At 35.8% G+C, this 12891-nt stretch overlaps 1 protein-coding gene across 1 annotated transcript in view; it reads left to right on the plus strand.

Moving 5' to 3' along the window:
- Nucleotides 1–241: 241 nt before the first annotated feature.
- Nucleotides 242–12891, plus strand: part of Rgs20 (regulator of G protein signaling 20) — a 103664-nt gene continuing 91014 nt past the window's right edge. Inside the window, 2 exon segments of the mRNA XM_015485693.2 lie at nucleotides 242–349; nucleotides 351–412. Of these exon segments, the coding sequence (XP_015341179.1) occupies nucleotides 242–349; nucleotides 351–412 (170 nt within the window).

Consider the following 12891-nt stretch of genomic DNA (forward strand, 5'->3'; position numbering starts at 1 on the left):
TTATAACATACCTGGACATTCACACTAAAAGGCTCTACCTGGAATAGAACAGTAAGATCTGTGGATAAGCTCCTGATTCACAAAACATAATCCTTTTACTTTAGTCAGTATAACTTTCCAGGGAGGATTCCAGTGGACTCAGAGACAGCCCAGCATCAGCCAAAAGAAAAGAAATAGGATTCTGCAGTAATATTGGTGAAGTCAGGCTACAGGATTCATGTGGGGCCTTTGCTGTCAAAACATGTCCTGGCTTTCCCAAGACAACCAAGAGTGGCTCCAGGAATATTTTTCCAGGCCATCAATGTGGCCACAATTTCTGCCCCTGTCCAGGGTGGAGAGATATAGTACAAAACACTTATCAAACCACAGAAAGCGAAGGGGACCTCCAGGCTGTGCCCAATGTCAAGGTAAGATGACCTCCACAATATTGACAATACTTTCTTGACAAGGGAAAGGATCATCCAGAAAGAAGACAAAGCCAGTAAGCTTTAGTGTCATTGCTCACAGTGTCTTCAAGATTTATGGAAAAAATTTTTGAATCAACTCCAAGGAAAAAATAGAGCCTTAATGACAATCACCTGATTTGTCCAGTTTTTGCAACCTAAACAGCTTCCCTTTACCATTATTTTTGTTTGTAAATTTGTTTTGTTTGGATTTCATTTTTATTTTTGTTTTGTTTTGTTTTGTTAATGCCGGGGTTAAAACCCAGGGCCTCAGCATGCTAAGCACATGCTCTAGTACTGATCTATCCACCCAGCTGATTTTCTATTCATTTTAGGCTATCTTCATTTTAAAAAGCAGAAAACCTAGACATAGATTTTTATGGATATTGATATTAGCCCTTAGAGGTTTTTCTTGAATATAAGTATTATATTTCATATAATAATATAAGAAAAATTATAGACTGATTTCTACAAAGATTGCTACAGAAAAAAACTTGATAAGCTAATATAGGAACATAAAAACATAGAGGAGATAAGGAGTGCTGTTTCTAAATGCATAATTTCCTAAGGCAAATTTCCTGAGTACTCATTTCTACTAGTGGGTAACTTCATTTTCCTAAAGAGTGACATTTTCTTGTTCAGTGTTGTGTGTATCTTTGCAAAAACTACAGTGTAAGGCTGTAAATGCTCTTAATTATTAATAGAATCATATCTTAAGAGGTTATTTGATGTGGAGGGGGATGGGCATGTGTTAGTGTCTAAGAAATCCTGGGCAGAGCTAAGAATGAAATGCTACAAAATCACCATATCAAACCAATCCAGATACTTCAACACTAGAAAACTATGTCATGATTTGCACCCTGATAACAATTATTATGTATTTGCAGACTATCTATTTAAGTCTCTAGGTCATTCCACTAATGTTATTTTTTAATACTATTTTTAGCTGTAGAGGGACATAATACCTTTATTTGATTTACCTATTTTTATGTGATACTGAGGATCAAACCCAGTACCTCACACAAGCTAGGCAAGTGCTCTACCACTGAGTACAACTCCAACCCCCACTAATGTTATTTTAACCAATTGACACAAGCAGAAGAAAAGTTTTAAAAAACAGTGATTAGGAAGCCTTTCCTGAAGAAGCTTTTGAGCTTTCAGACATACATGAACAAATAACACATTAATTTCCACATACCCCTATTATTACCATAGTTCTGGGTCTTTGGAAACCAAAATGAAATGACCATAGTGGCCAGAAATAATTAATGAATGGGCATCTAAAAGTAGACAACACATACAAAAGATATTTCTAAAAGGTAGAACTTGGAGCTACTGTGACAGCAAGAAAAACTGCAATAACAAATACACACAAACATATGGTTTCTAAAATAAATTTTCTAAGTACTAGATTCTACCACTAGGTGGAAATATATAAATATTTTGTATGTGTAGACTGTATATAGGCATGTGTGTTTTATATGTAAATACATTTGTATAGATACGTTGCTGTATGTTGTATTTATACATTTATATATATATATATACATATATATATATATATATATGTATATATGATTTCAAAATTCTAACTGTCGGGGAGCAGGCTATGCTTTAAGTGGAATCAGAATCAAATAAAATGGAAAGATATTACAAATCAGCAGTAGGCTGGGGAGGTCTCTCAGTGGTAGAGTGCTTTCCTAGCATGCACGAGGCTCCAGGTTCAATCCCAGCACCAAATAATAATAATAATAATAATAATAATAATAATAATAATAAGCAGTACACCTTCTACAGTGTCCTGGAATTCACCGCATACACTGGCACTGAACGGTCCCAGCTGCCATCCTGATTTTGTCAACCCACCTAAATAGGTTCTAACCTACATAGGTACAGGTGAAAGTTACAGGGAGCCACCCAATTAGGATGTTACTGTCCCTTTCACTCAGTTTTACCTTTTAAAAAAATCTTTTTATATTGCATCTAAACACAGAAAGAGGAGACATGTCCCTCCTTTAGTAAATACATATGTGGTATAGAATCAATTTGTTTTGATTTCATTCTATTCAATTCATTGAATCCTTACTACCTGCAAAGCCTTAGGCTATGTGCTACAAGGAATAAAGAGAAAAAAAAAGAAGAAGAAAAGAAAATATTTACAAATTCCGTACCTACTAAAGCCCTTGAACCTTAGATAAAGAATTCTCCATACTCAAGAGCAAAAAAACCAATCCAATTAGAATATGTGAAAAATATATGAAGAGATATTTCATCTAAGAGTATATACAGATGGTTAAAAGTACACAGAAAAGATATCCAATAACATTAGCTACCAGGGAAAGGCAAATTAAAACCACAGTGAAATCTAACAACTACATACCTAGCAGAATGGCTAAAATGGAAAAAATCACAACTATAAAATTAGCTAGAATAGCCTAAATGGTGACAATAACAAATGCTGGCAGCTTTGTGGAGAAACCAATCATTCATATATAACTGGTAAGGATGTAAAGTGGTACAGCCAATCTGGAAAACAATTTGCAGTTTCTTACAAAACTAAACATGCATCTTCCATATGGCCTGGCAATTTCACTATTGGACATTTATTTAATATAAATGAAAATTCATGTTCACATAAACCTCATACAACAATGTCCACAATAGCTAAAACCCAGAAACAACACAAAAGGCCTTCATGGGATGACTGTCTAAACAAACCGTGGTACATCCACACCATGAAATACTATGAAGCAACCAGAAGGAATGAATTTATTGATGCAAAACAACTTGTATAGATCTCAAGGAAATGATGGAGGGAAAGCCAATCCCAAAAAGAACACATACTGTATAATCCCATATATATGCCATCATTTAAATAAAATTAGAATTTTAAAACAGATTAGTGGTTGCCAAAGATTAGGAATGAAGTGAAGATAGTAGACATAGCTACAGAGGATAGTACTTTAGAGGGAGCTGTGTGATAATGGAACAATTCTGTATCTTGATGGTAGTGGAGGTTGTACAAATCTACATGTGTGATAAAATTGATATAATGAGATATATATGTGAATATATATATATATATATATATGCACACACATGAGTACATGAAATAATAAGCTCTGTGAATTGTACCAAGGTCAATTTCCTGGGCTTTTTATTTGTTCTTTTTAGTTATATATGACAGTAGAGTGTATTTTGACATAGTACACATACATACATGGAGTACAACCTCCCATTCTTCTGGTTGTATATGAGCGTAAGAAAGTAATGAGTTTCCTGGGTTTGATATTGTACTGTAGTTATGTAGTCTCCATTGGGGGAAACTGAGTAAAGAGTACAGAAGTTGAATATGTGGATGCTCACACACAACAATGGGGGAGGGGAAGTAGATTAGACAAAGGGGAATGAAGGGAAGGGAGGGGGATAGAAATAGGAAAGACAATGGAATGATTCAGACATAATTTTCCTATGTACATATATAAATACACCACAGTGAATCTCTACACCATATACAACTACAAGACTGGGATACTAGTTAGAATAAGATGTACTACAAGTTTGTATAAATAAATTAAATTATACTCTACTTTCATATATAACCAAAGAGAACAAAAAATAAATAAAATTTTAAAAATAGAATTTGAAGGCCTATATGTGCATGTGTAAGCAGCCTCTATAATGGGCCTGGTGACCCCCACCTTCTAGTATGCCCTAGAGTAACTATTTCACTTTAAATGTGGACTGAAATTATTGAGTTCTTCTAATGAATATAATACAGCATGATGAGATTTCACTAAAGAGATTAGATTATAAAAAGACTCTGGATTACATCTTTGGAGCATTCTGTGGCTTTCTCTTATATCACTGACTCTGAAGGAAGCCAGTTGTCAGTCATGTTGTGAAGCCCATGTGAATTTGGAAATGTGTTTCCTGAGGTCTGGGTGTAACTGTGTGAATGAGCTTGGACAAAAGATTTTCCCTGTGGAGCCTTAAGATGACGCATCTTTACTCAACACCTAATTAAGTCAGAACCAACTACTTAACCTATTCTCAGATTCCTGACCAAAGGAAGCCATAAGATAATAAATGTTAATTTTTTTAGCTGCCATATCTAGAGGAATTCATCACACAGCAATAGATAACTAATATCAAGCATAACAAGCCCAGAAGTTGGGAGAGACACGCTAAACAAAGTCCATCAATCCATCCTTCATTTGGTATGTCTGTCATTGCATTGACAACACAATGATAAGCTAAAAATATGTTTCTCATGTACTGTATATCTTGAACTCCAAATAAACCATTTATCGATGATTTTTTTAAATGCATGAAACCACTCTGTACATTTTTTTTGGTAACTTCCTCTGAATCTATAATTATTGCAAAAAATGAAAAGTTAAAAAAAAAACTCCAGAGGTAAATTAGATCAATGTTACCAACACACTGATTTGATTATTTACATTTGTTGTGGTGGTTGTTCTGGTTGTTCTTCTCATTTGGATACTTAACCACCTTCATTAAGTAGCACTGATGTCATCGGACCTGTTTTAGAGGTGAGAAAACAAGTTTGGAAATACTGTGGGTTACATATGGGAGTCAGCTGAGTGGAGGTGTGAACCTAGTTGTTCTGATTAATTTCAATGCTAATATATAGACTCTGAAAGTGATTTAGAAAGTAGACAATAATTGGTGAGGTGGGGGGAGCATGGGAGGAATCAAGGAACTTTAGAGAGGGCAAAGGGGAGGGAGGGGAAAGGAAGGGGACAAGGAATAAGAATGATGGTGGAATGAGTTAGACATCGTTACCCTAAGTACATGAAGACATGAATGGTGTGAAAATACTTTGTGTATAATCAGTGACTTGAAAAATTGTGCTCTATATGTGTAATATGAAATGAATTGCATTCTGCCATCGTGTATAACAAATTAGAATGAATAAATATTTTTTTAAAAAAAGAAAGTAGACAATAATTTCGTGGGCTTAAATCTAGGCTTCTTAATGCATCTTTTTTCTCTATGTATTTTGCCCCAAATATTCTAACATGGACCACTAAATTACTACAAAATAACCTGATAACCCCCAACACACATACATGAACACAGGCATGCACACACACTCACGCTCCTGTCTTTATTCAATTTTTTTCTCCATAAGAATTTTTGTTTCCTTTTGGGCAGAGTGCAAATGGGAAACAGGGTACATCATCGGCCAGCAGTCTTCCTAGTTAGCAGATAGGAGAAAAAAGGAGTTGTTACAGCCACCCTGTAAACAAGTCCAATCTCTATCTATTGATTCAGACATAAGTGCATGTGTTAACATTCTTTCTCAGTAATAAATGTCATCAAATAAATGTTGTCAGAGCTTAAACAATATTATTTTTCAGCTTATTCCAATGTCAATGCCCTTAACGAGTGTCACCAAGTTGCCTTAGTGGTTCAAAGGGTTCTCCTGTTCCAAACACATGAATCCTTGAGAGCTGATCAAAGCACTTGTTTTGAAACTTTATACAGTGAAAAGAAAAGATAAAAATTTCAAGGCCCCAAAGGGCAACTACAAAAACAATATAACCTTGTGTGATAAAACGGATAGAGAAGGAAGGTAAAATATCTTAGTAGGAAAGTGATGACTCTTGTGATAGCCTTAACATTAATGCATTCGGAGAAGAAAACTTTTCCATTCTGCCTCCATTTGAGAAAGGTGGAGTCCACTGAGCAGAATACAGTTGTTTCTTATCTTTCTGAAGGTTCTCCATAGTAATTAATTTAGCGTTTGAGATGTTCACAGACCTGTTTCCAAAAAGCTCATTTGGAAGCCCTGTCTTGATTCTATCTGCCTTGGTTAGCATGCACATGTTCATTGGCAATCTTCCAGTACCTAGCCTAGGGTCTTTCCAAATGAGGCAAAGGCAATTAGCTCAATAGCCTTCAGGCCCAGGGCCTTGAGTTCTCAATGAGCCGTATTTATGTTGTTTTCCTTAACTGAGGACCATAAAGACAACCTTGGGAAAAGTGAGAAATGCTCTTCAGTTATTCAGTCTGTCGCTCAAATAACCTAAAACAGCCCATGTGACATGAAGAACAAAACAAGGACATAGGAGAGATATTGATCAAAGGGTCCAAGGTTTCAGTTAGGAGAAACAAGCTTTGGTGACCTATTGCACAGCACATTGGCTATAGTTAATAATAATGCATTGTTTACTTCAAACTTTCTGGAAGAGTTTTAAACATTCTCAACGTCAAACAAATGGTAAGTAGGTGAGATGATGGATGTATATGTTAATTATCTTGATTTAATCTTTCTAGTACAAGTTAACATATCAAAATATTACATTGTATCTCATAAATATACACAATTATGATTGATCAATTTAAAAATAGAAAACAGATTTTAAAAGAACAAAACTAAGGGCTGAAGCTGTGGCTCAGTGGTAGAGCACTTGCCTAGCATGTGTGAGGCACTGGGTTCGATTCTCAGCACCACATAAAAATAAATGAATAAATAAAGGTTCATACATCTAAGAACATATTTAAAAATTTTTTTTAAAAGAACAAAACCAAACAAAGAAATTCAAAGTCAAGCAATGTTTCAATGTGTCAGAAAAAACACTTGTCATCAACCCAGAGACTTTTGTAATGTAGCTAATTTAGTCAATGCCTTAACTTGATAAAGCATATAAGATTCCAGCTAATGCCTTTCAAAATAATAAATGAAATGGTGATCAATTTAAAAGTGAATAGCAGGAGCTGGGATATAGCTCAGTTGGTAGAGTGCATTACCTCAAATGCAGAAGGCCCTGGGTTTAATCCCCAGCATCCAAAAATAAAAGTGGCAAAAGGCAACCTTCACAATCTCTCACATTTTTTTGTAAGATTTAAGAAATGAATGTATTTTCATAAATAACAAATTCATGGGTTATATTCTACCTTGCCTGACAAAAACAGCACCTAACAAATATTAATACCTCAATGTAGGTAGTTGCGATGCTTTGGGTGTGTTCTAAAATTCATGCATGGAAGCTTGATTCCCAGTGGGCAGTGTTGAGAGGTGGATCCTAATGGGAAACGATTGGATCATGAGGGTGTCGCCCTCATAGATATGAATGACTTCGTTCATCTCCAGAGAGGGTTGAAATAAAAGCAGCCCACGTTCGTCTCCACCCTCTTGCGGGCCTCCTCACCCTTTCACCCTTCCACTATGAAATGACACAGACCTCCAGGTGGCAGTGCTGTGCCTTTGGACTCCCTAGGCTCCATAATCCTAACCCAAATGAATTTGCTTTCTTCATAAATTAGCCAGTGTGTGGTCTTCTATTGTAGAAAATGGACTAAGACAGTAGCCCAGCTCAGACAATCTGTCTGATCATCTATCATGTAGGCTAGAGTACGCTGGAGTAACAAAAGCACCTAAGATATCACAAGGAGGTGAATCCTCTTGCTTATCCTCACCTTCACACTTTGAGCAGAACCAGGCCCTGAGCCAATCTAATTTCAAAGTGGTTGGGAAATGTAGAGAAACCCAAGTACCAGAAAACATTCATAGACTCCATCACACCATCTCCGCAATTCTAATTTGAACACCTATAAATTCAGTTTAAAATTCTGATTGGAACCCTGACCAAGAAAAATAGAAAGCTGTTGTGTCAATAAAGTAGAAGTATCTTATTGTGGAAAAACCCTGCTGGAAAAGTTATAAATGGACAACTCAAATGCCTACCAAAAAAGTATAGTAGTCCCTTCTTATTTGCAGAGGATATATATTCTGATATCCCCAGTAGATTCCTGAAGCCACAGATAGCACCAAACCGTTTCAATACTATGTTTTTTTCCTTTATATACATAACTATGGTGAAATGCAATTTATAATAAGCACAGTGATTAATAATAATAACAAATACTAAAATAATTATATCAATATACTATAATGAAAGTTGTATGAATGTGGTCTCTCTCTTAAAATTTTGAGTCAAAATAAAAATTAATGTTTCAGACTATGGTTGACCATAGTACCTGAAACTACTGTAACAAAAATTGCAGGTAATGGGGGACTACCATAAGGCATCTCTCATACATCAGAAAAGAATGTGTGTATGTGTTACATCTTTTTTAAAGGTATGTACATATATGCCTACATAAAAGAATGTATATCTGTGCTTTTCAGATATACACTTAGTTGAAAAAAAAAACAGTGGAATGACATGGATAATATCACAAGATGCCAGAGGACACAGTGTTAAGGAAGGAGAAGGGAGAAGGGATAGCAAGTGATGACTGAGAAAACTTGCATGCAAGCATATGGACACTTCTAGACACATAGAGACTTCTAGAAAGCAATGAGAAGACTCCAAGTTAGGAATAGGAAGGATGGTTTTAGCAATCAACTGGAGCAAGCTCAAAATATTATTTACTACTATTAGTATGGCCTCTTTTTTTTTTTTTTTTTTTTTTTGCAACTTATGGACGAAGGAGATCTGAAAGTCATGTTTGGTGCCTCTCTGTCTAAAGAATATCTGTGGCTGACATGGGACTGTGGTTATGCTCTTAAAAGGCGGAGGGGGGGTATCAAAGGAACTGGGAATTTAGGAGGTGTTTTTAAAATAATTGATACATGAGCGGCAACTTGCTATAAATAGCAAGGGGAAGCCTAGCATGGTAACACACACCTCTAATCCCAGCATCTTGGGAAGCTGAGGCAGGAGGATCATGAGTTCAAAGCCAGCCTCAGCAACTTAGCAAGGCCCTAAGCAACTAAAGAAAGACCTTATAAAAGATCTTTCTAATTGCTTAGGGCCTTTTTAAGCAACTTAAAAAGGTCTGGGGATGTGGCTCAGTGGTTAAGTGCTCCTGGATTCAATCTCTGGTAAGAAAAAAAAAAAAAATCCAGGGAGACGAGTGAGAGAGGAGAAAGAAATAAGCAGAAATGATAATGTTATTAATTATCAAAACTGGATGATGGATATGAGAGTTCATGAGCTTAGTCATTGTGCTTTTTTATTTTGAAAATTAACATAATAATAAGATTTTTTTAAGAAACCCAAAGACTAGAACTATAATTTACCCTTTAAAATTAAATAACCAATAAATACAACTTCCCATTTTCTCTGTGTATATCACTTTGGGAGCTACCAGTGAATGTTTCTAAGCAAGCATTCAAAGGATATAGCACAATTCACCTTGACCTTTCAGAAGAATCTTTTAAAATGGGCAAAAGATTCTGTATGGAAGTCTAAAAAAATTATAATATATATTTTCATAGCAATGTTCATTTTTTCCAAATAAATATCATTATTATTTGCAGGGGGTGGGGCGTAGGAGGAACCACATACTGCTAAACCCTGGTCAGTCTGGGTGTCGTGGGTCTTTCTCTCTCTTTCTTTCTATAAATGTTATAGCTCTCAAATTCTGAACTAATAGTTAGCAAAAAAAAAAATGTATCTAAGTCTCATTTCCACCCTCCAAAATATCCCATAAAAATCATGTTGACTTCTCTGCCAAAATCAAGACAGACTTCACAAAGCCCTAAATTTACTGCAAACATCTCAGCAATTGAAAGTCTTGCCTTCTTGAAACGTACAGATGTAGATTAAATTTACAGGGAACCAGAGGGTCTAAATTTGTTGTTACAGGAGCCATCTACATCCATTCTGAATTGATAAACACAATTCAGACCAAGCTCATGTTATTTAAGAGTCTATTTTAGTAACTTCCCCAGAATTGTTTTAGGACTACTGCATTTAAAATGATTGAAAAGTGGATTTTTAAGATGAATAAGATATGTTGAAAGGATAATAGTTTATGCAGTGACAATTGGAATATATTCAAATATCAACAAATGAAACCCAGATCACAGACTATCTAAGTAATTTGTTTGACATCAATTATGTCACAAATATGTTTTTCCATAAAAATATGTATTGCTTATATCACTCTGAGTTCTCAACACGAAAAATTGTCAGGATTAATTTTCAAGACATAGACGATTCTAAAGACATTTATTCAAAAAAAGATTGAAAGCTAACTAAGATATATAAAAATAGTCTCAACATATTTTTGTAACATCTGTTCAAATTGTTTATAACCAAAAGATAAAAAGTAACAACAGGGGCTGGAGTTGTAGCTCAGTGGTAGAGCGCTTGCCTAGCACCAGTAAGGCGCTGGGTTCATATGTAGAGATAAACCCACCCATCTTCCACCTTTATTCATTGTTCCTACTGCCTTATTTGGCAAAGTATTTGTAAATGAGTCCCCCCATCAACTAAAGTCTGGGGGACATGGGTGGACTGTAAAGTTTTTATGTGACCCTCTGCTCTCCTGAGTCAGGCCAGATGGACCCAGAGTGGATCATCTCATACCCAACCATGCTGTATGTGGATATTTTTCCCAATAAGTTTTCAATAAAGTATAGATATCCGTGTAAAGTTGTATAAAAAAAGTTGACCAAAATATGACCAAACAAAGTGAAAAAGCTTGCTGGATAGAAATGCGCAAAGCATTTAATATTATCAATTGCATACAACATTTCTGCATTCTGTAATAAGTCTGCTCTTTCTCTGCTTCTGCAAGATAAATTTGAGACTTTCATCTATGATCATTTGCCCAAAAACTTACATGTACTGAAAGGTGAATTTTTGAAGTTTTCAGATGAAGATTTTTATTACCTCAGCACCATGCAAGAAGGACATGATCCTAATGCTATAGACACATTTGTTGCAAAACAAGTTTGTAGGACACAAAAATAAAAGCATATGGGGGCTGGGGTTGTGGCTCAGAGGTGGTGCGCTTGCCTAGCATGCGTGAGGCACTGGGTTCAATCTCAGCACCGCATAAAAAATAAAATAAAGGTATTGTGTCCACTTACAACTAAAATATAAATATTTTAAAAATAAATAAGTAAAAGCATATGGTCAGCAAATAAAAGCAAGGTATTAATGCTTCCTTTATTCTGTTCTTGCTTTTCTTAAAAATACCTTCAAACTGACAATTTTTAACAATGTATTAGTGTCATTGTGGTCTGCAAGCTTCCTCTTTTCCAAAGCTGCAGTTTTGTACAAGAAAGTCAGCTTCATCATTTTTTGGCCCTAGGGAGTCTAGGGCTTGGTAGCTGGTCAACACTTGAGATAAACAGGTGAAGATGAGGAAGGTGTGAAGGGTCAGAAATACCAGGTCTTTTATCTTGAATGAAACAGGGAGATAAGAAAAATTTGCCTCTCTGCCTCTTTCACCTACCCTTTACCTGAGACTCTCTCCCAACCTCCCCAGACATGCCCTAGGCACCTCATTTTCTGGTCTGGTTTCTCCATTTACATTTAAAAAAAAAAAGTTCAAATGCATATTTGGTTAGATGAAAATGAGTTAATAAATTGCTCCTACTCATTAAATCTACAGGGAATACTCATAATGGATCCACAGCAATAAACTCCCAATGATGTGATTTGGATCATATGAAATCCCAGCAGGAGAGAGACTCGGGGTTTAGGGTTATTTCCAGCCCCTCCTCAGAAGTCACACTCTGTCCTAGTCCAAATCCCAGCTAAGTCTGGCACTGGCTTCTTTGACAGAAGCATAGTGTTCCTGTGTCCTCTCTTAACTTCAAAATGTCCTCTTTTTCTATCCCACCAGGCTAAAGGCCAGGTTATAACTGCATGGCTCATCCATCAGCAATGTGCCATTGTGTAGATAAATGGAATCACAGGGGAAGATAAAAGAAGCTAATGCTTTTGGGATTTTGTACATTGGGGAGCCAGAGAGTTTACTATGTAGTTAAATTCCTTCTGCCTGAGTCAAGATCCGGAACTCCCGCTGTTTCCTTCTTGGCATACAGCCCACTACCTCACACCAAGAAGCAATGAACATTCCCAGTAGCCCAAGAGAAGCTGGGCTCTTCTCTAATACAGTGCTTTTTTGAAAACAGGGAGTAAAAGAATGGCGAACAGTGACATCTGGTGGAAGTGCAAGCACTGCAGGATTTCCAGCTAGTGATTACTGAAAAAACCCTTTTTACTAACTAAAGAAGTTCAGTAATGTGCATTCTTTTCCTACAAACTGGCTCCAGGCGGTATGATGACATAAAGAGTAATGTCTTTGAAATCACAAGAACTGTCTTTTTTCTTTTTAATTCAAGTCAGTTGGATTTCATTTTCTGGTCTGGTTTCTCCCTTTAGGGGAAAAAAAAAGTTCAAATTCATATTCGGTTAGATGAAAATGTCTATGGAATGTCTTTATAAAATCAAGACAACATACCTCACACACTTAATCATTGTGTTCAAAACTGGTTGTTTGAAAAATATCAGATGATGGGCTGTGAGACCCTGAGTTCGGTCCTCAACACCACATAAAAATAAATAAACAAAATAAAGATATTGTGTCTATGTATAACTAAAACAATATATATATATATAAAGAAAAAAGAAAAACATCAGATGAGATAACATGTTTAAAATTGTGGTAA

This window comes from Marmota marmota, unplaced genomic scaffold (genome assembly GCF_001458135.2).
Source record: "Marmota marmota marmota unplaced genomic scaffold, marMar, whole genome shotgun sequence".
In the NCBI taxonomy this organism is placed as follows: Eukaryota; Metazoa; Chordata; class Mammalia; order Rodentia; family Sciuridae; genus Marmota; species Marmota marmota.